At 43.7% G+C, this 26,653-nt stretch overlaps 1 protein-coding gene across 1 annotated transcript in view; it reads left to right on the plus strand.

Moving 5' to 3' along the window:
- The window catches only part of LOC146859670 (embryonic protein UVS.2-like), a 57,399-nt gene extending 31,153 nt beyond the window's left edge, over nt 1-26,246 (plus strand). The window contains exons 9-13 of the mRNA XM_085643421.1: nt 2,870-2,991; nt 5,038-5,263; nt 17,000-17,118; nt 18,981-19,203; nt 25,906-26,246. Coding sequence (XP_085499547.1) covers nt 2,870-2,991; nt 5,038-5,263; nt 17,000-17,118; nt 18,981-19,203; nt 25,906-25,916 — 701 coding nt within the window. The 3' untranslated portion in view covers nt 25,917-26,246. The remainder of the gene's footprint in view (nt 1-2,869; nt 2,992-5,037; nt 5,264-16,999; nt 17,119-18,980; nt 19,204-25,905) is intronic.
- Nucleotides 26,247-26,653: the final 407 nt, after the last annotated feature.

The following is a 26,653-nucleotide window of genomic DNA, read 5'->3' on the forward strand; positions in this document are numbered from 1 at the left end:
CATTATGAAATACATTAATGTGTTTAGGTGCCAGGCTCCCTAAATAAATAGCATAAAATACTATAGAAATGTAAGTTCTGCAAAAAGAGCACACATGAATGTTTTAAGGTGTTCCTAAAGGTAAAGCAGAGTATGTCTATTCTTAATATCCAGTGGCACTACATTCAAAATCTTGACCAGCAAGAATCTGCAGTCTCCCTTCCACTGAATAACAGTACCTGCGATGTGAAGACGGTATAAGCCACAATAGCCTGAGTTGCAGGAGGGAAGATGTCTAGTGGTTCTACCACACAGACAGGCTGGTGCTGTTTCCTTGATGCACTTCAAAACAAGGAATGCTGTGTTGAAGATGATGACTTTTTAAATAGGGCTTTTGGATGGGTACCAATGTATCCCTAGTTTTAAAACAAGTCATGTCACCATGTCTTATACATGTTGCATCTTAGTAATTAGATTTTTGGAAGTTCACTCATAAAGGAATTTGTTTCATCCAGGATTAATTCAGTCAGTGTACCAGACATGATTTTGTGATATTTGGTTTGGTTGCAGGGCAATGACTGTTGCAGTTGTCTTAAACTGAATATACCTGAAACACTACATTGCTGATGTGAGCCTCAAATTTTGTTTCGTAGATGACCCCGAGCCTTTTAGATTTCTTAGTGAAGGTGCATGGGATCTCAAATAAAGGCAGGGGGCTAAGTGAAGTTATTCAGTGACATGAGCCTAAGCAGAGCATCTAAGTTGTTGCTCCACTAAACGTGGGCCTACTTTTATTCATCCACATGGGCACATTATTTAGGCCTTGTTTAAGGGCAAAGAACCCGTCCTTCAGGCCCCACAAATGCATATATATTAGTATGTCATTAGCAAATAAACAATATTTCAGGTCACTGTCCCTAATGAGGGAAAATACCAGCTTGAAAAACAAGAGAGAGGGGAAGAAAGTGTGGACCCTGGGGTCCCAACATTCAGCTTCCCTCCCTGATGACTTGAAGGTCCTGACCTGACACTTTGTGTCTGTCCTGTCAGGAAATTATCAGAACCATTTTAGCACTTCATCCAACACAGTGCCTTTCTGAGCTGGTCAAGCAGTAGATCATAGTCCAATGTGTGGAATGTGACTGATATATATAACAGTATCAGTCAAGATAAAGATGTTTCATCATCTTTAGCTGAGTCAGGCAACTAAAACTCGCCTACTGCCCTCCTACAACTTAAAACCTGCTCCAATTGCCACTCTCTGTTCTTCCTGCTGATAGAATGCAATCTCAACATTTATCTCTTGATAAGATCCCAGCATTTATCCCCTGACTGAATTACAGCATTTGTCTTCTTGTGATGCATCCCATTAGTTCTCTGATAGGATCTCAGCACTTATTCCTCGATGGGATTACAGATTGGACCACAGCATCTATCACATGACTTGATGCCAGCATTTATCTCCAGATGGGATCCCAGTGAGAAGAACCCAAAATGTATCCCAATTGGATTCTAGCATTTATTCTCTGATTGGATCCGAGCATTAATCCCCTGATTGGATTCAAGCTGTTATCCTCTGATTGGAGTGCAGCATTTATACCCTAATTGGTTTATACAAAATATTCCCTGATTTGATTCCAGCATGTATTCCCTGGTTGGATTACAGCATTTATTCCCTGATTGGATCCCAACATGTATTCCCTTATTGGATTCCAGCATTCATCCCTAGTGAGATGCCAGCATTCATTCCATGATGGTATCCCAGCATCAAACTTACTTATGGATCCCAGTATTCAACTCCCAGCATAGATTCAGTAGATCCTGGAATGTGCTACTAATTGGATCCCACCATTCATATGTAAACAGGATCCAACTATTTGTTTCTTGCTATGGTTTCAGTATTAGTCTGCTGACAGGATCCTTACCGATCTCCTGAGAAGACACCAGGGTATATTTCCTATTAGGATCCCATTACTGATGCCTTAATTTGATTGAACAACTGACACACGATGGAATCCCAGCATTCATATACTCACAGCATCCTGCCTACATCCATCAATGAGGCCTATTTTGATTCCGAGCACTCATCTACTGATTTTCTCCTGGCATTCATCCCCTGTTGGAAAGTCAACATTCTTCTCCCTTAAATGAGATCCTGGACTTCATATCATGCAGCGATCCGAGTATCAATTCACTGGTGGGATCCTACCATCAATCCACTAGTGGGATCCCATTTTTAAATTTCTGATGAAATGCCATCAATTATCCGCTGACTGAACCCCACCATTCTTAACCTGATGAGATCTGTGAACTATTTCCTTCTTTTTGGAAAAATGTTCCTCTTATGTTGGTGTTTCAGATGGTTTTTAAGTTAGAGTTCTGCTATGCCCCTGTTTGTTCCCTTTACGGAGATCACATTAGTAGTTAAGTGGATTTATAGCTATATACACCATGTATGTTCCGTTGATCTGAATACACAACTTACTATAGACCAGTACAGAGACAGTGGAGTAATAAAAAGATGTTGTTCTTGGTGCAGAATAATTTGCTTTTTCAGAGTTTCTTTTTTTATCTGTGTCTCTGAAAACCTATCCTTCCCCTACGGCCATTTTACCTGCACCAGGGCAGTTTGTGATGAATCTCAGTGTGTCCAGTGCAGTTTTTGGTACCTACTTATATTCTTTTGCATGCTTCCATATCATTGTGAAGACCCGCACTAGCCACAGAGATCATTGCTTAGATCAAGGAGCTCCTTCTTGGTGGAGATATAAGATACCTACTTAAATACTAGTGAACATAACTGAGAAATTCTGGGTAGGAGTCGTTGACGCTCTACCTGTCAGGTTCATTGTGCAGTTTCGAGACATTTAATTTTCATATTTGGTTTCAGATTTGTGCAGCACTCTTCTCACTGACCCAACCGGCACCCTGACGTCACCCAATAACCCTTCCTCGTACCCAAACAACATCGACTGTGTCTACCTAATCCGAGTGCCTTCTGATAGTGATAAGGTAATGTAGTCAATCAGATTTCCTCCTGCAAGAGTCCTAGCTGTCTGGTGGTGGGGCTTAGAGTAGTGCACTGGGTTAAGACCTGCCTGATTGACTGGCGGCAGAGGTTTCTGCTGAGGCAGGTCACTATGGTTACAGTGTTCCATCAGCTGGGAGGAGAAGAATCTGTCCTTAGAATGTTCTCTCCAATGACCTTAGTACTATAACCACAGAGCTTCGAAGTAGAACTAATGAGAAAGCATTATTGAAGCCTAGAGTAGTGCTGCCACAGCAGAGTAGATGGAATAAAGGTTAAAGAGTTGGTCTACAAGGGGCAACTAAGTTAGACTTTATTCAAGTTCAAATTGGGCTTCAAAGAAATGCCACATGGGAGTAGTAAACAAAGGTGAGAGGGTATCTCAGCAGAGTTCCCCAAAGGATATGGACATGTAAAGGTAAATCTATTAATGAGCAGTGTAGCAGGACAGAACACTGGAGTGCACAGCGACAGGTACAAGAATAGCGAGTTTTAAATATAGTGCTACAAAAATATCATAGTCAAAATATCAGTTACCAAAATATAGATATGGTCAATATATGTATAGGTAAGTATAGACTTACTATACTTAGTTTCACTTTTTATCTTGAGAATATATAGATATATGGCTTCAAGGTAGGGTGTATGCGGAGAGTAGTAAATCTATACTTAGCTATACATACTCTGGATGTTGAGACAGTTGAGATTCTGGCTACATTGTTTTTGTATGTGCTATTTCTCTGCTCGATATTCTAACATACAACCCGTGCACAAAGCATGAGCTTCTCTTCCCAATGTGGAAATCCCTCGTGAGATTTACTCTGAAGGGCGGCAGCCTTCTTCTTTTCATGATCTGCTGTTGGGCATCACTCATATTCAAAGGTAAGACACAGGTTATTGGTAATCCGAAGGCGGTGCCCCAGAGGTTTAGGACTTATGATGAGTCCAGTGAGTAGCCAACTGTACTAGGTGTCTTGGAGCTTACACCAGCTTAGCTTCCCGGTTACTTCTTTAAGTATGTGGTCTTGGCAGAGAGCTGCAGCTTAGCATGGGCAATCAATAATACAGGGGTATGAGAGGTTTGTGCCATGCTTGCACCACGCAACATGGCACATGCCCAACTCAATACTTTATGGCAGATTTGCGTGGCTCTGATTGTCTACATTAATCTGGAGTAAGGCAATGCGGTACAAATTGCTATGATGCCTTACTCTTCCCTGGGTGGGCATTGCATGGGCATTGCAGTGGGTGGTCCCACCCAACTCCCAATGATGTTGATGCATTCCTAGATTTGCAAGGACTTTGAAACCTGGAAGTGTGACAATATCTCACACCTTCACATGGAGGGCATAACGAGGGGAAATATCTTTATATCTCCTTGTTTTTCCCTCATTCCATATGTGCTGCATTCCATAGCACACATAAAAAGAAGGCACCCCTGTCTGCACAAAAACAATCATGCCTACAACACAGGCACACTTGCACCATCGCGCAAGGGTGCCTGTTTTGGCCCTAGGCTGCCAAACTGGCGCCAGCACAGGGAAAGAGGACAGGAATGTGCCGTATTGGATAAAAACACTACATTCCTTCCCTCTCCCTGTGATTAAGGGCAGTACCGCATCGTGACTTGTTGCGCTGCCCTGTGCCACAATTTCCATAAATATGCTCCCTAGTGTGTAACTTCTTCACAACACATTCCTGAGCTTCAGCAGAGGTTTGGTTCCAAGGAGAGGCAACATGAGTGAAGACAGCAGGTGCAGGGTCAACATAAGGGTGTCATGTCTCTTTGAACACGCAACTGAAATGGAGTGCAGGTGGTGAAGGAGGCTATAAACAGAAGCAGTCACTAAATTAAAGAGTCGAGGTAAAGGAAAGCAGGTATTGTTTGAAAGTCAATGTGAAACCACTGACTGATTCTAGTCTGGGATATCTTTCAAAAACTGAAAGTCAGTCCTTTTTAAACAAATGAAGGTTAGAAAGTTCTAGACACTCTAGAAATTGTATGTCTAATTTACTGCTCTTTTTCTCAGATTCTTCTGCAGTTTGATGCTTTCGATCTCCAATCATCCCCAAACTGCAACTCTGACTACCTCACAATTTACGATGGCAACAATAAAGCAGCCCCAGTCTTACTCAGCAGAGCGTGTGGGATCAGCCAGCTCCAGCCATTCACCTCCACCGGAAATGAGATGCTGCTGGAGTTTGTGACGGACGGCTCCATCACCGCCAGTGGGTTCAAGGCCTCCTACAGCAATGGTACGATCCTTGGTGACAGGCTTCCTCAGACAGGGAGGTGGACTCAGAGGCCTCCTACAGCAATAGTACAGTCCTTTGTGTCAGGCTATTGCCAGACTAGGAGAAGGAAAGCAAAGGTCCCCTACAGCAATAGTATGGTCCTTGATGTCAGGGTGTTCTCAGACAGAGGATGGAGGGCTCAAAGGCCTCTTACAGCAATTGTATGGTCCATTGTGTCAAGACACTCTCAGTCAAGGAAGGGAGGTTGCAAAGGCATCCTATGGCAATGGTATGGTCCTTGGTGTTGGGATACTCTCAGTCAGTGGAGGGAGGTCGCACAGGCCTCCGACAGCAATGGTGCAGAACTTGGTGGCAGGCTCTCTCAGACAGAGGAGGTGGGATGGCAAGGCCTCCTACAGCTATGGTATGGCTTTTAGTGTCAGGCAACTGTCAGTTAAGGGAGTGGGTTGTAAAGGCCTCTTAAAGAAATGGTACGGTCCTTGGTGGCAGGCTCTCTCAGACAGAGGAGATGGGATGGCAAGGCCTCCTACAGCAATGGTATGGTCCTTGGTATCAGGCTGCTCTCAGTTAAGGGAGTGGGTTGTAAAGGCCTCCTACAGCAATGGTACACTCCTTGGTGTCTGGGTGCTCTCAGACAGAGGAGGTGGGATGGCAAGGCGTCCTACAGCTATGGTATGGCTTTTAGTGTCAGGCCACTCTCAGTTAAGGGAGTGGGTTGTAAAGGCCTCTTACAGCAATGGTATGGTACTTGGTGTCAGGACACTCTCAGTTAAGGGAGTGGGTTGTAAAGGCTTCCTAAAACAATGGAATGGTCCTTGGAGTCTGGCACTCTCAGAAAGGGGAGGGAGGTCACAAAGTCCTCCTACAGCAATGGTATGGTCCTTGGTGTCAGGGCGCTCTCAGAAATGGAGTGGGTTGTATGGTATGGCCCTTGGTGTCGGGTGCTCTCAGACAGAGGAGGTGGGATGGCAAGGGTTCCTAAAGCAATGGTACGGTCCTTAGTGTTGGGCGCTGAAGAACCAGAACCTTTTGGGCCTGGTGGCGCAGGGTACGCCCAAAGTCTCCGGAGTTCACCTGCTTCGCTACACAGAGACACTGGACACTCTGTCGGCGTTAGAAGATCAGATTTATTTAGCTGCAGCTAGTACAGTTATCCTAGAAGTACACAAAGTAGGTTCTCAGGAGACTGCCACTTCACTCTGTGGCGCACCGGGTTAAATACCATACAATGTTCATAATCATTAATAAAATGCACTCCCAGAGCATACAAGAAAGAGCCAATAAGGAAAGTTGGAAAACAAGGCGGAACCAATAAGTAAGGTTTGAAAACAGAAGTGTCAGATGACTCGAAGAGACCTCTCCTCCAACTATGTTTGTCACTCCACCCTCAAACTAATTTATTAACAGATTCATGACTAACTTGCAGGTGGCGAGATACGTTTGTGTGTGTTGGAGGACAGTTGTGAAATGAGAGAATGCTAGCAGGAGACAGTGAAGGCCAGTCGATAAGATAAGGTCAGGAAAGAATAGTGTGAGCCAACAGATAGTTGAGACGCGGATTAGAAAAGCCAGACAGGGATTAGTGTACTCGGCTAGTTCTAACACCAGCTTTGCAAATAGAGGCCGAAGGCGCATTTCGACACCAGGCTACAGAAAAAGCAGAATAGACTTTGTTCGCCGTGCTGCCTGAGTGATGGCAACACAAAATGGCGGCGGGCCACAAAATGGCGGGTCGATTCGATCGTGATCGAAAATCAAAGTTCCTCAGACCCTCCTTTTGCCAGAACTCAGGCAAGATAGACCCATGTTAATCTGAGTCCACGTCAATAGCCATGAGGTCATCGAGCTGTTGCTGTAACATCATTCTTATGTTTTCTGTTACTTGTGATTTGGGTTTTGGGATGCACATAGTAGCACAAAGATCACAGATAGCGGGACCACAGTGCATACAAAGGCAACAGGAAAATATAATGGTCAGGATTATACCAAGAAACGTCAATGCTTTCCAACCCCATTTGGACAGTAGTCCCCAAAACCATTCCGTTAAAGACCAATCTCCTTCGTCCTAATGGATAGACTCGGAGATTATGTGCAACTTGGAGATAGCTTGGTATACTGTCGGAGCGTCATTAGGTATGAAAATACAGCAACTTGACCCGATCAATTTGCATACTCCACCACGATCGGCAAGAACAAAGTCTAAGGCCACTCGATTTTGTAATGTCATAAGACGATCCGCCTGTAGTTCTGCCGTGATGTTACTTAAGGCTCCTACAATGATGTCTATTGTAGTCTCTACGACACGGACCAATTGCCTTATATTTCTGCTGTTAGCCATTGGACCCCAGAAGGGAAGAAAACCTTTAAGGAAATCTCCTCCCTCTTGTCCTGCTGTGTCCTTTGAATCAATAATCCCTCTGCCGTATCGGGTTCGGTGATGATTTGCGGAAGTGGTGTAAGTAGGGGGAAGAAGAAAGGCTATATAACAAGTACCAGAGAAACCCGTTGGTAACCAAGTATAAGCTCTATTATAGCAGATGAAATAGGTGCCTTGAGACGGCACTAGAGGAGGCGAGTTCTGAGAGGAATAAACATATGTGTAGGAGCAGTTATTCCTTTGTGTAGTGTCAGAAGGGCGATCATTTATCTGTAAGCAGAAGTTACCCTGATGTGGTATAGTCCAAATCGGCGAGGACTTTCCTTTTCCAACCTTACTACTAAGACTAGACATATATTGGGTGACGTTCCAATTAGTGTATGCTTTTCTTTCGTCAATGGAGATTTTACTATTTTCCATGATCTTAGCCATAGCTACCATAACTTTAATCAAAGAACTATGACTAAAATCCGGATAATTAATATGTGAACTAACAGATCGTCTGAATTTGCTTTGATAAGCATTGGAGAAGATGACGAAGTAAGCCCAAGCAGAACCCTCATAAGAGAAAGGGAGAACTAGATATGGCATTCCTTTCTCTGTGGTATGTGGCATAAGACCACACACCCAACAATCAGTTGTATTAACCACTAATTGGTGCTGATGTAATAGCTGGATAAAGGAATTGTTATAATACTCGGTTCTTCTGACAAGTTCATGTGAAGGAAGAGTATGAAAGAGGTGTGGAGAGATAGTAGAAGAAGGCAAAGAGGAAGAAGGGGAGGCATCTTTTGGCTGCAAAGCATAAATTATACAACTAATAAACGCCAAAACAATACATAATGATATAATAACACATAAAGTTATGCTGAAACGACTGTACATTATTTTACAGGATGTTTTCTTCATTTAATCTTTTCTTTCTTTATTACCTAGTGTAGTTTCCATCTTACTAATGGATGCTCACGGCAATCTTCCTCAATCACTTAAGTCACGATGTTCCACCGTCCTATGACACTGAAGATCGTGCAGGCCTATTGCCACTACTCAGGTCGTGACTTAGACTCCTACCGTGACCCTGCAACCGGGACAGAATACTACACAAGGGAGAAAAAGAGTCTTAAATGTTCTTTGGTCTAGCTCTTAAATTATATCGTTCCTTCCCCGGAACATTCTGATCTTGGAACAATGTTCGTGGTTTAGTCGTATCCAAGCGATGATGTGATGGAATTGCTTCCTGTAAAATGTCGTTGTCCTCTTTCTCAGACAGTGTCCCACTCAGGTGTGCATCGCTGAAGGGTACGAATCGTGGAACTCTTTCACTTTCACAGTCACCAACACCTCTGCGTACCCATTGATCGTATGGCAAAGGCACTTTCTTACAATGCACACCTTGAATCCAATTTTTCTTTCCTTCGACTTTAACTGCTGTCCTCGTAGTAAGAAGGACCATTCGAGGCTCCCGCCATCTGGGTTCCAAATTGCTGGACCTCTCAAAATTCTTTACGCATACCCAGTCACCTGGTCGGATGGAGTGACCTGGGTCTGTGGAAGCCTCCGGCAGAGCACTCTGAACCTGTTGATGAAGAACACGCAATTTAGTCGTAACAGGTCATGCAGATAGTCAATCAACATTGGATATGGTAAGTCTGAGTATTTCTTAGGGCGAGGGATTCCCCATACGTTAGCCAGACGGCCAAACACCACTTCGTATGGGCTAACTCCCAAATGAGAGTGTACTGCAGTTCTGGTGGATAGCAGAGCTAACGGCATGGCATTGGGCCAATTGATTCCTGTACTTGCTAGAACCTTTGCTAACTTTAATTTCAAGGTTCTGTCGTAACATTCTACTAAACCCGCTGACTGTGGATGATTTGCCGTGTGGAACTTTTGCTTGATACCAAGACCTGCACAAACTTTTTGCATGACTTGGCCAACAAATTCGCTCCCATTGTCACTCCAGACAATGCGCGGCAAACCAAACATGGGGAAGAATTCTTTTAGAAGGATTTTAGCTGTAGATAGGGCTGTGTTATCCTTTAGAGGGTATGCTTCTATCCATCTTGAAAAGGCGCATACTACCACCAGAACATATTTGAGGTTGTTGTACCGCTCCATATGAATGTAACGATTTGCAACACCTCAAATGGATATGTCGGAGGAGCAAAGTAACCTGCTGGAGTTGGGGTTCCCTTTCCCGGGTTGTACATTAAACAAACAATACAGTGCTTCACTACATTGTCTGAACATTTTGGGATACTTTCATTCTGCCACACTGGAGCCAGAAGTTTACAAATGCCTTTTGCACTCAAGTGGGCTGGACCATGTGCCATAGTAACCACTGGGAGAACATAGGCATCTGGTAACAGCCAACGTTGATGTTCAGATAATTCCACCCAACAACCCATCTCATCTAACATTCCCATACTTTCTTTCCACTTGCTCATCTCCCTCTCTGAAGCCTCTTTCTGAATCACTTTTACACTTTCCACTGTATTCTCACACATTCCTCTTTCTCTGACCCAATTCGCAGGACCTGCCACATACATTCGACTTGTTGAATCTCTCGCTGTCTTCTTTGCTATTTCTTCTGCATACGCATTTCCCCGACCAACATTATCCGTAATCTTTTTATGTGCACTACATTTCACTATCGCTATTTGGGTGGGTAAGGCAAGTGATTCGAGGAGATCAGTCACCAACTGACCATGTTGTAGTTTGGTGCCATGTGAAGTGAGAAAACCCCTTTCCTTCCAGAGACGCCCAAAATTGAACGCTACACCAAAAGCGTATTGGCTGTCAGTGTATACGTTCACTCTTTTCCCTTTCGATAATACACAAGCTCTTGTTAATGCTACCAATTCTGCTGCTTGCGCTGAATTGTGTCTAATACGTGCAGTTTCCACAATCGTATGTAAAGTAGTTACAGCATAGGCTGAAACTGTATCTCCATTAAGCATTTTAAAACAAGAACCATCTACCCATAGAGTTCCATCCGGATTCTCTAGCGGTGTGTCTCTCAGGTCAATTCTTCCTTTTGTCTCTTCCTCAGTATGGAAGAAACAATCATGCTGGTCCTCAAAACGTTCCTCATTTGGAAGGGGCAACAAAGTAGCTGGGTTTAGGGTATTACATCGTTTGATGTGTATGTGACTAGCCAACAGCGTTAGCTCGTATCCAGTTAGACAAACGCTCGTAAGATGCTGTGTTTTCGTTCTGTTTAGCAAAGTATCCACTGCATGTGGCACCATGACAATGAGAGTGTTATCCAACACCACTCCAGCAGACTGTCGGATGGAAATTGCTGCTGCTGCTGTCGCTTTGAGACAACTGGGCAATGCTTTAGCTACGGGATCTAACGTAGCCGAAAAATAGGCACCTGGCCGCTGTTTGTCTCCAAATTGCTGTGCTAAAACTGACAATGCACAACCTTCTCTCTCATGAACATAAAGCGTAAAAGACTTAGTGTAATCTGGAGTGCCTAGTACAGGAGCAGAACACAGAGCGGTACGTAAGTCAGTGAAACTCTTTTGGCCCTCATCAGTCCATGGAAGGGTTCAGGCGTATCTTTTAAAGTGAGTGCCAACAAAGGTTTGGCAATTAGAGAGAAGTTAGGGATCCACTGTCTACAATAAGAAGTAATACCCAGAAAGGCACGTACTTCCCTTTGTGTGGATGGTACAGACATTCGCGTAATCGCCTGAATTCGTTCTGGTGTCAATCGTCGTCCCTCCTTTGATAGGAGATGACCCAAGTAGGTAACCTCTCGACAAACATATTGTAGTTTGGAAGACCTTGTGATTCAGTTTAAACAAGTGGCGTAACAATGCAACAGTGACATCTTTGCAGATATCTTCTGAATCAGCGGCGACTAATAAGTCATCCATATATTGGATAAGAGCAGCACCAGACGGCAAGTGAAAAGTATCAAGATTACATTTTAAAGCTTGGCTGTAAATAGAGGGACTTTCACAATAGCCCTGAGGTGCGCGCTTAAACCGGAAGCTTCGGCCTCCAAGAGAGAAACCAAAAATGTCTCTACTCTCTTCTGCAATGGGAAAACTAAAGAAGGCATTCTTTAGATCGATAACAGAAAACCAAGTCGCTGTGGAAGGTATCATTTTCAACAAAGCAGTGATATCTGGAACAACAGGAAATTGTGGAATCACAATTTTGTTTACTTCTCGCAGATCAATTACAAAACGGTACACAGGAGGCTGAGAAGGATCAGTGCGTTTAAGAACATGAAGAATAGGACTATTGCATGTATTACCTCTTGTTTCTTCAACCACACCCTTCCGAATCAAGTCATGAATGATTCCCAAAAGCGCTTTCTCACCTTCTGCAGAAATTCTATATTGTGGGATGCGCGGTAATTCAACATTGGGCTTGAGAGTGACAACATAAGGCGGAATCTCAAGACAACCTACATCGTTCGGACCCGTGGCCCAAAGTGCTGTTGGAAGAGAAAGTAATTCAGGTGGAAACTGATCTTTGGACAAATACATTGGGGAGAACAATTTCTGTCCTAAAGTAAGATGTACGCCAGAAGGAGAACAGTATATTGTAGCATGCATTCTTTTCAATAGATCTAGACCCAACAGATTCTCACCGCAACCATTCGTTAACAGTAGTGGAGCTTCCAAATCATAAGGACCAACTGAAATAGGCAAAGGGCAAGAAACTGGATTGCGAACAGGGGCGCCAGAAAATCCTACGGAAACATTTGTTAAGCCAGACAAAGGTGCCCCAGGGAGTTTAGAATGAATGATAGAACTTCTCATTGCTCCAGTATCCAGAAGAAATGGCTCTGAAACACCCATTGTAGTGACGTTAACATAAGGTCCATTTTGATCTACTGGGATTGGCACAACTCCCTTACTTTGGCCATGGCTGTCCTAGTTAGCATGAAGACTCTCATTCTCACCTTCAACATAATGGTCTTCATTTTAATACTGTGCAGACCTCACATTTTGCTGATCAAAGTAGTTCATGGAATTGGGAGAAGAAAGGGCACGCTGTTCTTGAGTCAACACACCCCGACCTCTACCTCTGTTTGCTGACTGGAGGCCAGCACGACCTCTTGGAGCAAATAACGCTCTGTTGCGCTGCAATAAAACCGGACAACTATTCTTAAAATGACCTTCATCTCTACATATAGGCACATTGATTAGGACCTAACAAAGGTCGCGGATTGTATGGCTTAAGTTTTTGATACAACATCTGAAGCTGCGGGGGCTGCTGAATTTGAGGCTGAGCATAACGTGGCGGATAGGCTTGTTGCAAGAGAACCTTCGTTTTTAAATCTTTCGTCTTTTTCTCTTGCTTTTCTTTTTCTTCTTTGTCCCTATTCTCATAATATTGCGCAGTAGCCAATATCTGAGCAGAAGAAGAAACAGCCCATGAACTTTCTGAATCTTTTAATTTGTGTGACAGCTCGGGAAGCAAATTGAATACAAATTTGTCCACGAATAATCGCTGTCCACCCTCTGTAGCCATGTCTTGACCACTGTGGTCAATAAATGTCTCCTCGAAACGAGTAAAGAAGTCAGAGACACTTTCATCTTTCTTTTGTTTGCATGCTGCTAGTTTATCCCAGTTAACTCTCAGTGCAGGCATCATAGTTTTCATTAACGTAATGATTCTATCAGGGAGTTCCGAGATCAGAGCGTCAGGCTTTGCGCCACCCACTTGGTCTCTATCTGTATTAGTTATAGCATCCCAAGTAGCACCTAGTTCCTGTGCGTGATCCTCTCTACGAATCGTAGCCCATATTGTCTGTGGGACTACATTTCCCATTAGCATGTCAATATCTGCTAGATTCATAATGCAAGCATCAACTGTCTGCGATAATTCTTTAGAATAAACTGCAGGGTTCTTACGAGGATCTGGTAGAGTCTGCTTAAGGGCCAAAACTTCAGATCTCTTCCAAGGGACATGTACCCATATACGTTGGAAATGAGCAGGAATAGGTGCATTACCACCTACTCCCGCAACCTCTTCTTTCCATACTGGAGGAACCTCTCTCATAGGATAATTTTCCGACGTCAGTCAAACCAACGGATCGGAATCAAGGAAAATCTGAGAAAACAATAAGGATCTATAAGAGATAAGTGTCCTTACAGCTTCCTCAACCTTAGAACCCACAATAAGTCCTTTCTCAAAATCAGTCTGAATATTTAACATATCTTGTGAGATCGGACTCAAACTCACATCTTCCCATTCTTTAATGAGAGTGTCGCACATTACATTGAAAACATATCTTTGCGTAGGCGCATTCCATTGCAAAAAGGTAGGCATAATATCAAGCACACTGTATTGTGGACCCTTCTTGATCCATTTTTGTGCCAGAGAGTCTAACTTCTCTTGTTCCTCAAAATCTGGGAACTGACTACAAGATTGTCTTCGAACAATAGCCGGAGACACATTTAAAGCTTCAAAGAAAGGAGATAGAATACTAGTGACAGAGTCTGTGAGACGCTTACGCACAGACGGAGAATTAGAGACAGAGTATTAGGGGAACTGACAAGAGAAGAATGGATAACTGCAGGAGGAGCAGAAGGCAAAGGAGATCTAAGATCAGGAGATGAGGGTAAAGAAGTTGAGACTAACGGTAAAACCGGCAAGGGCGGTAATACTGGAGGAGGCAAATGCAGAAGAGCCGGAACAGGCGGAAGTACCACTGGCGGCTGAACAGGCTGTAACGGCTGAGGTACATTGGCACTTTGCGCATAGGGCGGAGGCAACCTTAATAAATGGGACATTAGGGGATCTTCTTTTATATCTTTCTTTTTATCAGAAGGAGAAACAGGCAATACCGGATAGCATTTATCTATCGCCATACGATGTTGTCTTTCTGAAATTTCAGCCGCATTATCAATTTCAGCATTTTTGAACTGTTGGGCAGCCTGTATAATTGTCATACCCTGTGCTTTCCTATCTCGTTTTGCTTGTTTAATTTCTTTCTGTTTGGCTTCCTTACGCCAAAGGCGGTAAGAGTCAAACATTGCCGGCCGGGCTTTTCTTTTGAATAAAACTGCTTCCAAATTATCTAGCACATTAGGATCAAAACTACCATTTTCTGGCCATTTGAGAACACCATCTTTCTTCGTATATCAGGTCCATGTCTCGCTAAAGGCAATGGGGCTGATACCATGTTTTGAGTAGAGCTCATATGTGGGAGTTCCAACCGAAGGAATCGGACAAGAGTCCTCAAGTCGGGAATCCCTATTACAACCAAGACAACAAATTCTTCCAAACTTAGTCAGACCAGGCATCTCGAGATGTCTCCTGTCTGTTCACAAACTTCAAGGGAGTAAAACTCAGTTTACGCAGCACAAATGCACTTACCCTCGGCTTTATCTTTTGCAAAAGATAAATCTAAGAACCCAAAGAAATCAATCAAAGAACCAAAACTTGTGGGCGCGACCCACGAAAATACTTAACTAAGGATGTCTTCTTCCACCAACAGAGGCCCATCTATCATCTTGCCTTACCATACATCATCAAAGGAAGGGCCAAAGCAGGGTGGCAGTCAGGGCAGCGGTCGTCAGTAGCCGTCAGGAAGGAGTAACCGCGCTGCAAAAGACCTTCGGACCACTTTCGACATACAGGGGTCGCTTAGTGTGGCTCGCGAACCCTCCGGTATTTTCTTGCGGGGTTCCTCACGACCTTCGAGCAGAACCACTGAAGCCGCCCAACGTTGGGCACCAGTTGAAGAACCAGAACCTTTTGGGACTGGCGGCGCAGGGTACGCCCAAAGTCTCTGGAGTTCACCTGCTTCGCTACACAGAGACACGGGACACTCTGTCGGCGTTAGAAGATCAGATTTATTTAGCTGCAGCTAGTATAGTTATCCTAGAAGTACACAAAGTAGGTTCTCAGGAGACTGCCACTTCACTCTGTGGCGCACCGGGTTAAATACCATACAATGTTCATAATCATTAATAAAATGCACTCCCAGAGCATACAAGAAAGAGCCAATAAGGAAAGTTGGAAAACAAGGCGGAACCAATAAGAAAGGTTTGAAAACAGAAGTGTCAGATGACTCGAAGAGACCTCTCCTCCAACTATGTTTGTCACCCCACCCTCAAACTAATTCATTAACAGATTCATAACTAACTTGCAGGTGGCGAGATACGTTTGTGTGTGTTAGAGGACAGTTGTGAAACGAGAGAATGCTAGCAGGAGACAGTGAAGGCCAGTCGATAAGATAAGGTCAGGAAAGAATAGTGTGAGCCAACAGATAGTTGAGACGCGGATTAGAAAAGCCAGACAGGGATTAGTGTACTCGGCTAGTTCTAACACCAGCTTTGCAAATAGAGGCCGAAGGCGTATTTCGACACCAGGCTACAGAAAAAGCAGAATAGACTTTGTTCGCTGTGCTGCCTGAGTGATGGCAACACAAAATGGCGGTGGGCCACAAAATGGCGGGTCGATTCGATCGTGATCGAAAATCGAAGTTCCTCAGCGCTCTCAGTCAAGGGAGGGATGTCACAGAGGCCTCCTATGGCAATGGTATGGTCCTTGGTGTTGGGGCACTCTCAGTCAGGAAGGCGAGGTTGCAAAGACCTCCTACAGCAATGACACGGTCCTTGATGTCAACCCACTCTCAGATGGGGGAGGGAGGAAGAAAAGGCCTCCTATAGCAATGGGGGAGAGAGTATGCAAAGGCCTCTTGTTGGGACCCAATGAGCTTTACTAACAGGATATCTGGGCATGTTGGCATAAGGTTTACTGCAGGAAATACCTGTTTCTCTGAATCAATAGCTGTCTCACCATGGAATTCAAGGAGATGTCGTGGGCCTAGTACACTATCATAATCCCCTTGACTCTGGGAATGGAGCAGGGGTGGCACATGGATTAATGGTGTTTTGTTTCTGATTTCTCTGCATGTGGAATCTTCCCCAGTGATGATCAGGGTTGGCAAAGATCACACTGTGCGCAAAATATATGGGACACATCTGATTAGTGATGTGGGAGAGTACCGATAAGGATCTCTGAAAATGGGAGTCCTCTAGTGGCAGAACTGCTCCCTTAACATGAGCTCTATTATTCACTATCCTGACAGAAAATCTGTACTTTCTGACTGCGACCCCATGACATTAGGCAGCAGGTTCCCAGATGTGCACTAATATCTTCAATTACTTGCCATGCACCACTATTTTGTGGCCATCTGAACTGAGGTGCAAACAGCGTGCAGGGGGCCTCAGGCAGAATCCTACTCCGGTATGGCTGACAGTTGTTGTTGAAGGGCTGAAGCTGAGCTGTTCTGTGTTTTGTGCCTGTGGACATTGTACTCTGGTGACCAGTACTCTATGCTGTGGAGCACGTAAGATGATTTTTTCTTCTGTTGACAGTAAATTGCGGCCAAAATTTCACCAGCTCTCCTGGCACCATCTCATCCCCTTACTTCCCCAACAACTACCATGCCAACATGGACTGCGGCTTCTACATCATGGCTCCAGCTGGATACAAGGTAAGTACCGGAGCAACCCAGTGTCATTTTAGTACTGATAATAAGAGCCTTGTAGGCCCTGGAATCATGAAGAACCTCTTAGGTTGTCTGACAGAGATGGTAGTATAGCATCATGATTTTCCAGAACAGGGAATCAGAGCAATGTTAAAAATTTGACCTAGCTTTCCATTGCACTCAGATGATCATATGTCGCTTCTGGGTAAAGAAGGCGTATAGGCACTGAACTGTATATATAAGAGTTCAAGAACTCCCTTGCTGGTGGGATAGTGATTGTAAATAATGGGCAGAGCATACTTCTTCTTCCTTATGTCACACTGCCCCCTACTGGTAGGACAGTGATAGTAAGTAAGGACCAACACATACTTCTTCCTTATGTCACACTGCCCCCTACTGGTAGGACAGTGATGGCAAATAAGGGCTACTACATACTTCTCCTTCCTTATGTCCCACTGCGTCCTGCTGGCAGGCAGTGATGGTAAATAAGTGCCAACGCATATTTCTCCTTCCTTGTCTCACACTTCCCCCTACTGGCATGATAGAAGAAGTCAGAAATGGGTGTCACATAGTCTTCTTCATTATGGCACACTGCTGGTAGGCCAGTGATGGTAAATAAGGGCTAACACATATTTCTGCTTCCTTATGTCCACTTCCTCCTGCTGGCAGGACATTGATGATATATAAGGGCTAACACAAATTTCTCCTTCCTTATGTCACAATGCCACCTTCTGGCAGGACAGTGAAGGGCTAATGCATATTTCTCCTTTCTTATGTCTCACTGCCCCCTGCTGGCAGGACAGTGATGGTAAATAAGGCATAATGCATACTTCTGCTTCCTTATGTCACACTGCCTCCTGTTGGCAGGATAGGGATGGTAAATAAGGGCTAATGCATATTTCTCCTTCTTTAAGTCACACTGTCACCTGCTTGCAAGACAGTGATGGTAAATGAGGTCTAATGCATATTTCTCCTTTCTTATGTCTAACTGCCCCCTGCTGGCAGGACAGTGATGGTAAATAAGGGATAATGCAAACTTCTGATTACTTGTGTCACACTGCCTCCTGCAGGCAGGACAGAGATGGTAATTCAGGGCCAGCACAAACTTCTTCATTATGTCCCACTGCCACCTGCTGGCAGGACAGTGATGGTAAATAAGGGCTAAAACATATTTCTCCTTCCTTATGTCACACTGCCCCCCACTGGCAGGACAGTGATGGTAAATAAGGGCTAACACATATTTCTCCTTCCTTATGTTACAATGCCTCCTGCTGGCAGGACAGTGAAGGGCTAACGCATATTTCTCCTTTCTTATGTCTCACTGCCCCCTGCTGACAGGACAGTAATGGTAAATGAGGCATAATGCATACTTCTGCTTGCTTATGTCACACTGCCTCCTGCTGGCAGGACAGTGATGGTAAATAAGGGCTAATGCATATTTCTCCTTCTTTAAGTCACACTGCCACCTGCTAGCAAGACAGTGATGGTAAATAAGGTCTAATGCATATTTCTCCTTTCTTATGTCTAACCGCCCCCTGCTGGCAGGACAGTGATGGTAAATAAGGGGTAATGCAAACTTCTGATTACTTGTATCACGCTGCCTCCTGCAGACAGGACAGTGATGGTAATTCGGAGCCAGCGCATACTTCTTCCTTATGTCCCACTGCCACCTGCTGGCAGGACAGTGATGGTAAATAAGGGCCTATGCAAATTTCTCCTTTCTTATCTCACACTGCCCACCTACTGGCATGATAGAGCTGGTCAGAAACGGCTGTCACATAATTTTCTTCCTTATGGAACACTACCTCCTTCTGGCATGACAGAGGTATCATTTAAGGACTAACACATACCTATTTTACACCCTGCAGGTCTCATTGACATTCACATCTTTTGCCATTGAACTTAATTCAAGGTGCTCCTATGACTCCTTGTCTATCTTCGATGGTGCCAAGACCACCTCCCCGCTTATTGGCAAATACTGCGGATCCAATCTAGTCTCACCAGTGAAGTCCACCGGGAGCTCCCTTCTGCTACAGTTCCACAGTGATGAGTCAGGGAACATGAAGGGTTTCCAGGCCACCTACACCTTCGGTAAGTTTATCTACGGTACAGTGACCCACTGGCTCTTCATCACTGAGGCTCAGCAAGGAAGTGCTTGTTCTTATTTGAGAAGAAGTGTCAAAGGCCTGTAAGGCACCAAGGCATGTGTTTTAGTTGACTGTGCTTGGGGTTAGCCTGTATCCTCTGGATGCTAAGCCTGCTTAGAGATACCCAATTCTCTGTCAAGAATAAAGCGTATACAAAGACCACAAAATAGCCCTGTAATCCACCCATTAACCACAGGGATCATGAAGGTACCTTGCTTGGCTACAGAGTCAATGGAAGATATTTATACAAACTGTACATGGAATGGATGTAAGGATGTGACCCTGGTGCATTGGAAGGCCGAGCCACTCACATGTCCACCAATACTCAAACAAAGTTCTAATACCTGGTACCTTAAATTGCATAAGTCCTACCTTGGCTATCACATGTGATGTCAATCAGTGCAAGGTTGTGCAATTTAGACCAGAGAGAAAGACTAAATAAATAGGGTAGCAGTGGCAGAGAAACTATATTATGCAAGTACAAATTGAACTTAAATATTCAGCATTCAAGATCAGCATATGGTAGGTTGACAAGGTTTGAACAATGAGCACCCCTCAGTCAGTGATTGAGATTAGTGCAGTAGCTGCAGAAAAGGATTAACATGCACCCATGCATTTATTTTATTTAAAAAAATTCTTAAATTTACCAAAGCTCTGACATAGTTTTCCACTCACTGCTGAAAGTCAGTTTGTGGGATTCATGCACACTTTCAGGTACAGCTGTGGCCACTGGCAGACCCTTTCACAACTCCCAATGATACCCATAACAAAGCGCTCTATTGCCAATTATTAAATAGCCTTGTTTCCCAGTATTAACTCTGGTAGTAGCGACATGTGTCACAGGGCACTAGTGTTAATTAATAAATAGCCTCATCTCCCACCATCTAACTTTAGTAGTTATTGACTTGTCATGTGGCTCTCGTGGCATTTAATAAACAGCCTTATCTCTCATCATCTAACTTTGATGGTAGTGACATGTGTCAAAGGACACTGGTGCCAATTAATAAATAGCTTCATATCCCACCATCTAACTCTGGTAGTAGTGACATGTCATGTGGCACTGGTGCAATTTAATAAATAGCCTCATCTCCCACCATCTAACCTTAGTTGTAGTGACGTGTCAGGGGTCACTGGTGTGATTAATATATAGGCTAGACTCCCACCATCTAACTTTGGCAGTAGTGACATGTGCCAAAGGGCACTAGTGCAAATTGATAAATAGCCCCATCTCCTACCATCTAACTCTGGTAGTAGTGACATGTGTCATGGAGCTCTAGTGCCAATTAATAAATAGCCTTGTCTTCCACCATCTAACTTTGGTCGTAGTGACAAGTGTCAAGGGCACTAGTGTCATTTAATAAATAGGTTCCCCTCCCACAATGTAATTTGTTAGTAGTGACAAGTGTCAAGGGCACTAGTGCCAATAAATAAGTAGCCTTGACTCCCGCAATCTAATTTGGTAGTAGTGGCATGTGTGGAAGTGCACTAGTGGCAATTAATAAACAGCTACATCTCCCACAATCTTTCTTTGGTAGTAGCGATGTGTCAAAGGGCACTAGTGCCAGTTAATAAATAGTCTCATCTCCCACCAACTAACTGGCAGTAGTGACATGTGTACTGGTACCAATTAATGAATACCTCGCCTCCCACATCTACCTTTGGTAATAGTGACAAGTGCGGAAGGGCACTCGAGCCAATTAATAAATAGCTTAATCTCACACATCTAACTTTGGTAGCAGTGACATGTGTCTTGTGGCACTAGTGCCAATCAATAAATAGTTTAATCTCCCATAATCTAATTTAGTAGTAGTGACATGTGTGGAAGGGCACGAGTGTCAATTAATAAATAGCTTTGTCTCCCACCATCTAACTTTGGTAGTAGTGATGTGTTATGGGGGACTAGTGCCAATTTATAAATAGCCTCATCTCTCACCATCTAACTCTGGTAGTAGTGACATGTGTCACTGCGCACTAGTGCCAATTAATAAATAACCTCATCTCACACCATCTAACTCTGGTAGTAGTGATGTGTCATGTGACACTAGTGCCATTTAATAAATAACCTTATCTCCTACCATCTAATTTTGGTGGTAGTGACATGTGCCAAAGGGCACTCGAGCCAATTAATAAAAAGCCCCATCTCCCACATCTAACTTTGGTAGTAGTGACATGTGTCTTGGGGCACTAGTGCCAATCAATAAATAGTTTCATCTCCCATAATCTAATTTAGTAGTAGTGACATGTGTGGAACAGCACAGGTGCAATTTAATAAATAGCTCTGTCTCCCACCATCTAACTTTGGTAGTAGTGACATGTGTTATAGGGGACTAGTGCCAATTAAAAAATAACCTCATCTAACACAATCTAACTCTGGTAGTAGTGACGTGTCATGTGGCACTAGTGCCATTTAATAAATATCCTTATCTCCCACCATCTAACTCTGGTAGTAGTGACATGTGTCACGGCGCACTAGTGCCAATTAATAAATAACCTCATCTCCCACAATCTAACTCTGGTAGCAATGACATTTGTCAAAAGGCACTAGTGCCAATTAATAAATAGCCTCATCTCACACCATCCAACTCTGGTAGAAGTGTCGTGTCATGTGGCACTAGTGCCATTTAATAAATAGCCTTATCTCCCACCATCTAACTCTGGTAGTAGTGACATGTGTCACGGCGCACTAGTGCCAATTAATAAATAACCTCATCTCCCACAATCTAACTCTGGTAGCAGTGACATTTGTCAAAAGGCACTAGTGCCAATTAATAAATAGCCTCATCTCACACCATCTAATTTTGGTGGTAGTGACGTGTCAAAGGGCACTGGAGCCAATTAATAAATAGCCCCATCTCCCACATCTAACTTTGGTAGTAGTGACATGTGTCTTGGGGCACTAGTGTTAATCAATAAATAGTTTCATCTCCCATAATCTAATTTAGTAGTAGTGACATGTGTGGAATAGCACAGGTGCAATTTAATAAATAGCTCTATCTCCCACCATCTAACTTTGGTAGTAGTGACATGTGTTATAGGGGATTAGTGCCAATTAATAAATAACCTCATCGAACACCATCTAACTCTGGTAGTAGTGACGTGTCATGTGGCACTAGTGCCATTTAATAAATAGCCTTATCTCCTACCATCTAATTTTGGTGGTAGTGACATGTGTCAAAGGGCACTGGAGCCAATTAATAAATAGCCCCATCTCCCACATCTAACTTTGGTAGTAGTGACATGTGTCTTGGGGCACTAGTGCCAATCAATAAATAGTTTCATCTCCCATAATCTAATTTAGTAGTAGTGACATGTGTGGAATAGCACAGGTGCAATTTAATAAATAGCGCTATCTCCCACCATCTAACTTTGGTAGTAGTGACATGTGTTATAGGGGATTAGTGCCAATTAATAAATAACCTCATCGAACACCATCTAACTCTGGTAGTAGTGACATGTCATGTGGCACTAGTGACATTTAATAAATATCCTTATCTCCCGCCATCTAACTCTGGTAGTAGTGACATGTGTCACGGCGCACTAGTGCCAATTAATAAATAACCTCATCTCCCACAATCTAACTCTGGTAGCAGTGACATTTGTCAAAAGGCACTAGTGCCAATTAATAAATAGCCTCATCTCACACCATCTAACTCTGGTAGTAGTGACGTGTCATGTGGCACTAGTGCCATTTAATAAATAGCCTTATCTCCCACCATCTAACTCTGGTAGTAGTGACATGTGCCACGGCGCACTAGTGCCAATTAATAAATAACCTCATCTCCACAATCTAACTCTGGTAGCAGTGACATATGTCAAAATGCACTAGTGCCAATTAATAAATAGCATCATCTTCCATAATCTAATTTAGTAGTAGTGACATGTGTGGAATAGCACAGGTGCAATTTAATAAATAGCGCTATCTCCCACCATCTAACTTTGGTAGTAGTGACATGTGTTATAGGGGATTAGTGCCAATTAATAAATAACCTCATCGAACACCATCTAACTCTGGTAGTAGTGACATGTCATGTGGCACTAGTGACATTTAATAAATATCCTTATCTCCCGCCATCTAACTCTGGTAGTAGTGACATGTGTCACGGCGCACTAGTGCCAATTAATAAATAACCTCATCTCCCACAATCTAACTCTGGTAGCAGTGACATTTGTCAAAAGGCACTAGTGCCAATTAATAAATAGCCTCATCTCACACCATCTAACTCTGGTAGTAGTGACGTGTCATGTGGCACTAGTGCCATTTAATAAATAGCCTTATCTCCCACCATCTAACTCTGGTAGTAGTGACATGTGCCACGGCGCACTAGTGCCAATTAATAAATAACCTCATCTCCACAATCTAACTCTGGTAGCAGTGACATATGTCAAAATGCACTAGTGCCAATTAATAAATAGCATCATCTTCCATATAACTCTGTTAATAGTGAAATGTGTGGAAGGGCACGAGTGTCAATTAATAAATAGCCTCATCTCCCACCATCTAACTCTGGTAGTAGTGACATGTGTGGAAGGGCGCGAGTGCCAATTAATAAATGGCCTCATCTCCCACCATCTAACTTTGGTATTAGCGACATGTGCCATGGGTCTCTAGTGCCAATTGATAAATAGCCTTGTCTCCCTCCATTTAACTTTGGTAGTAGTGACATGTGTCATTGCCCTTTCAGAGGAATACAAATAGGGTCATTTAGCAGTTGGTGGAGTGGCAGTCCTGCTGCTAATTGGCATTTCAGAGTGTTTTTTATGGCGTATGTTGTATATATGTATTTTTCATGTCTTTTATGATGTTAACGAATCGAATAAAGAGTATTTGACTGACTGACTGATAAATAGCCTTGTCTCCCTCCATTTAACTTTGGTAGTAGTGACATGTGTCATTGCCCTTTCAGTGGAATACAAAAAGGGTCATTTAGCAGTTGGTGGAGTGGCAGTCCTGCTGCTAATTGGCATTTCAGGGCCTCCTGTAGATGCCCACAAATGACAGGCAGTATTGCCAGTTAATAAATAGCCTCCTCTCCCACCATTGTAATAGGGAAGAGAAAGGACATCAGCCTTGTACCAAGGAGGAGTCCTAGTGTAAATTAGTGGGGTACTGCTCTGGGAATCTCTTAGTTCCCCCTCTTATTTGGAGATGGACAACTGCTGATTAACTGCTGGTGCTGCCTCCACTGACAATAAGTCATCTGTCAAAGGTATCTGCCTTTGATGCATCATTAAACTCACTGGGCCTTATCTACAATAAAGCGACTCATTGTGGAATGGCAATCCCTATGTCTGTGCCACACTGAGTCACTTTTAAAGCATAGGGATGCGTCATATTTACAATGGTGGGAAGAGGTGTGGCGCCGCGGCCAGGGCGACTGACTCTGGAATCTGGGGATCACAGTTTGATCATCGGCGCCGCGGCAGATTAGCCCAGCACTATGTGACTCTGGGCAATAGCTTGCTTAATCTTCCCGACGGCCCCCAGATCCTAGAGACCCTTACGGGTGATTGTTGGCGCTTTAAAATTTGGATTATTATGATATGTCGCATCCCTGAGTTTTCCCCTGTGCTGGTGCACTATCAGCTGCCGTGTGCCTGCGCAGGCACCCTTGCACCGTGGTGACAGGGTGTCTGCGTTTTAGGGGAGTTTGCTTAAGTATAGGAAGGAACACCTTCCTGCACAAAAACAATCACGAGAGGCGCTTTCTTCTTTCTATGTGTGCTGCAGAATGCAGCACGCATAGAAAGAGGAAAACATTTGAAGAAATGAAAAATTTCTCCTAGTTGCGCCTCCCCATGCCTCCCATGTGGTGGCGTAGCATTCTACTGAATTCATAGGTTTACGAAAGTTTGTAAATCTGGGACTATGACAGAAGCCATAAGTGTTGCGTGGGAATACCCACAGCAACACCAAAGGCACGCACCTTTCACGCAAAGTGCTGAGTGAAAAGCGGCTGGTTTTTTAAGGACATGAAAAGCCACGCAGGGTGGCTTTAGGGGTCCTTGTAAATATGGGCAGCAGAATGCACCACCAGTGCGTCACAAATAGTGATGCACTAGCGACCGGATGGGGTTATAAATATGCCCCACTCTGTCTAGGGTGGGCCTCCCAAAGCAGATCTGCCCTGCCTGTGTCTACCATGGGAAACATGGCGAAACCGGGCAGGGAAAAACAACAGTGGTCTCCATGGGCTGAGGGAAACACCCTGCATGTCAGGAGACATTGGGCTTGTTTGTTTTTATTAGAAATAAATCTCTGCTTAAGTGGATTGTTTGTGAGAAGCAAAAAAGAATTCTGCTGCATCAGTTACATCAAATTAAAATGGGTGGTCTGCCATGGCATGGTTGGAGACAGCACCTCTGCAGCCCCAGCAGCTTCGATGCACTGACTGCTGGTGTCTGAATGACCCCAAAGTGCTGCTGACCAATTCTATCATGGGGCTGGGCTCGACTATTCACAAAAATAGTAAAAGTCATGGATATTCTAGAATGATCAAATAATATGCAAATAATCATCACAGTAAATTTGCATTGTTCTTATTTATTAAATATATCATGAAACCCTGACTGAATTTTGCTATTCAGTGATGGACAAGTCTTCTCACAGTTCAACAACTTATTTGTGTTTTCCAATAATTACTTGCAGTAAATGCCTAACACAGGAGAAGCTGATGTGCCACAGCTCCCCAGAAGTTCATGCCTATGGAAGTACATCTGTTCCACATGAAGAATGGGTGGATGATTTAAGTACTGCATTTGTTTCTCTCTGTCAATTTCTCTCTCTTGCTGAACCTGTGTCATTTGTTCTGTTTCTTGTTGTAGCCAGAGAATGTAATGGCCATATATATTAAGAGGCAGGTCACCAACAATGGTTGCCAATTGTAAATCGAGAGTTTGCAACCTGCCTGACCTGGCCCCTAGTTTGCCACCGATAAATACGATGGTAAATTACACTGAGTGTGAAATATTGTGCTGATATGAAGTGAAATAAATACATAAAATAAAGTCTTGTCTCTTTTTGCGGATCATGTACCATAGAACCAGTATCACGCATCTGGTGTTAGATTAGCACATTACTGCAAATTTTGCCTTTACACAACAAACCTTGTTAGAAATGGGATTTCTGGCTGGCTAAGGCGTGTGCCAAAGCCAGGCAGAAACCACCACTCTAGTCAGGGTACGGAAGTTACACGCCAAAGATAACCCCTGCTCACCCCATTGGTAGCTTGGCAAGAGCAGTCAGGCTCATCCCGGAGGCAATGTGTAAAGCATTTGCGCACGCACACAGCAACAACATCCTAGGCCCTCCACAAAAGAAACTCCACGCAAGGTTATATATAAAAATAGCCTATGTATTATCATAACACATTAGAATGGTAAGCACATATTATACA

Source organism: Triturus cristatus, chromosome 3_1 (assembly GCF_964204655.1).
Source record: "Triturus cristatus chromosome 3_1, aTriCri1.1, whole genome shotgun sequence".
Taxonomy (NCBI): Eukaryota; Metazoa; Chordata; class Amphibia; order Caudata; family Salamandridae; genus Triturus; species Triturus cristatus.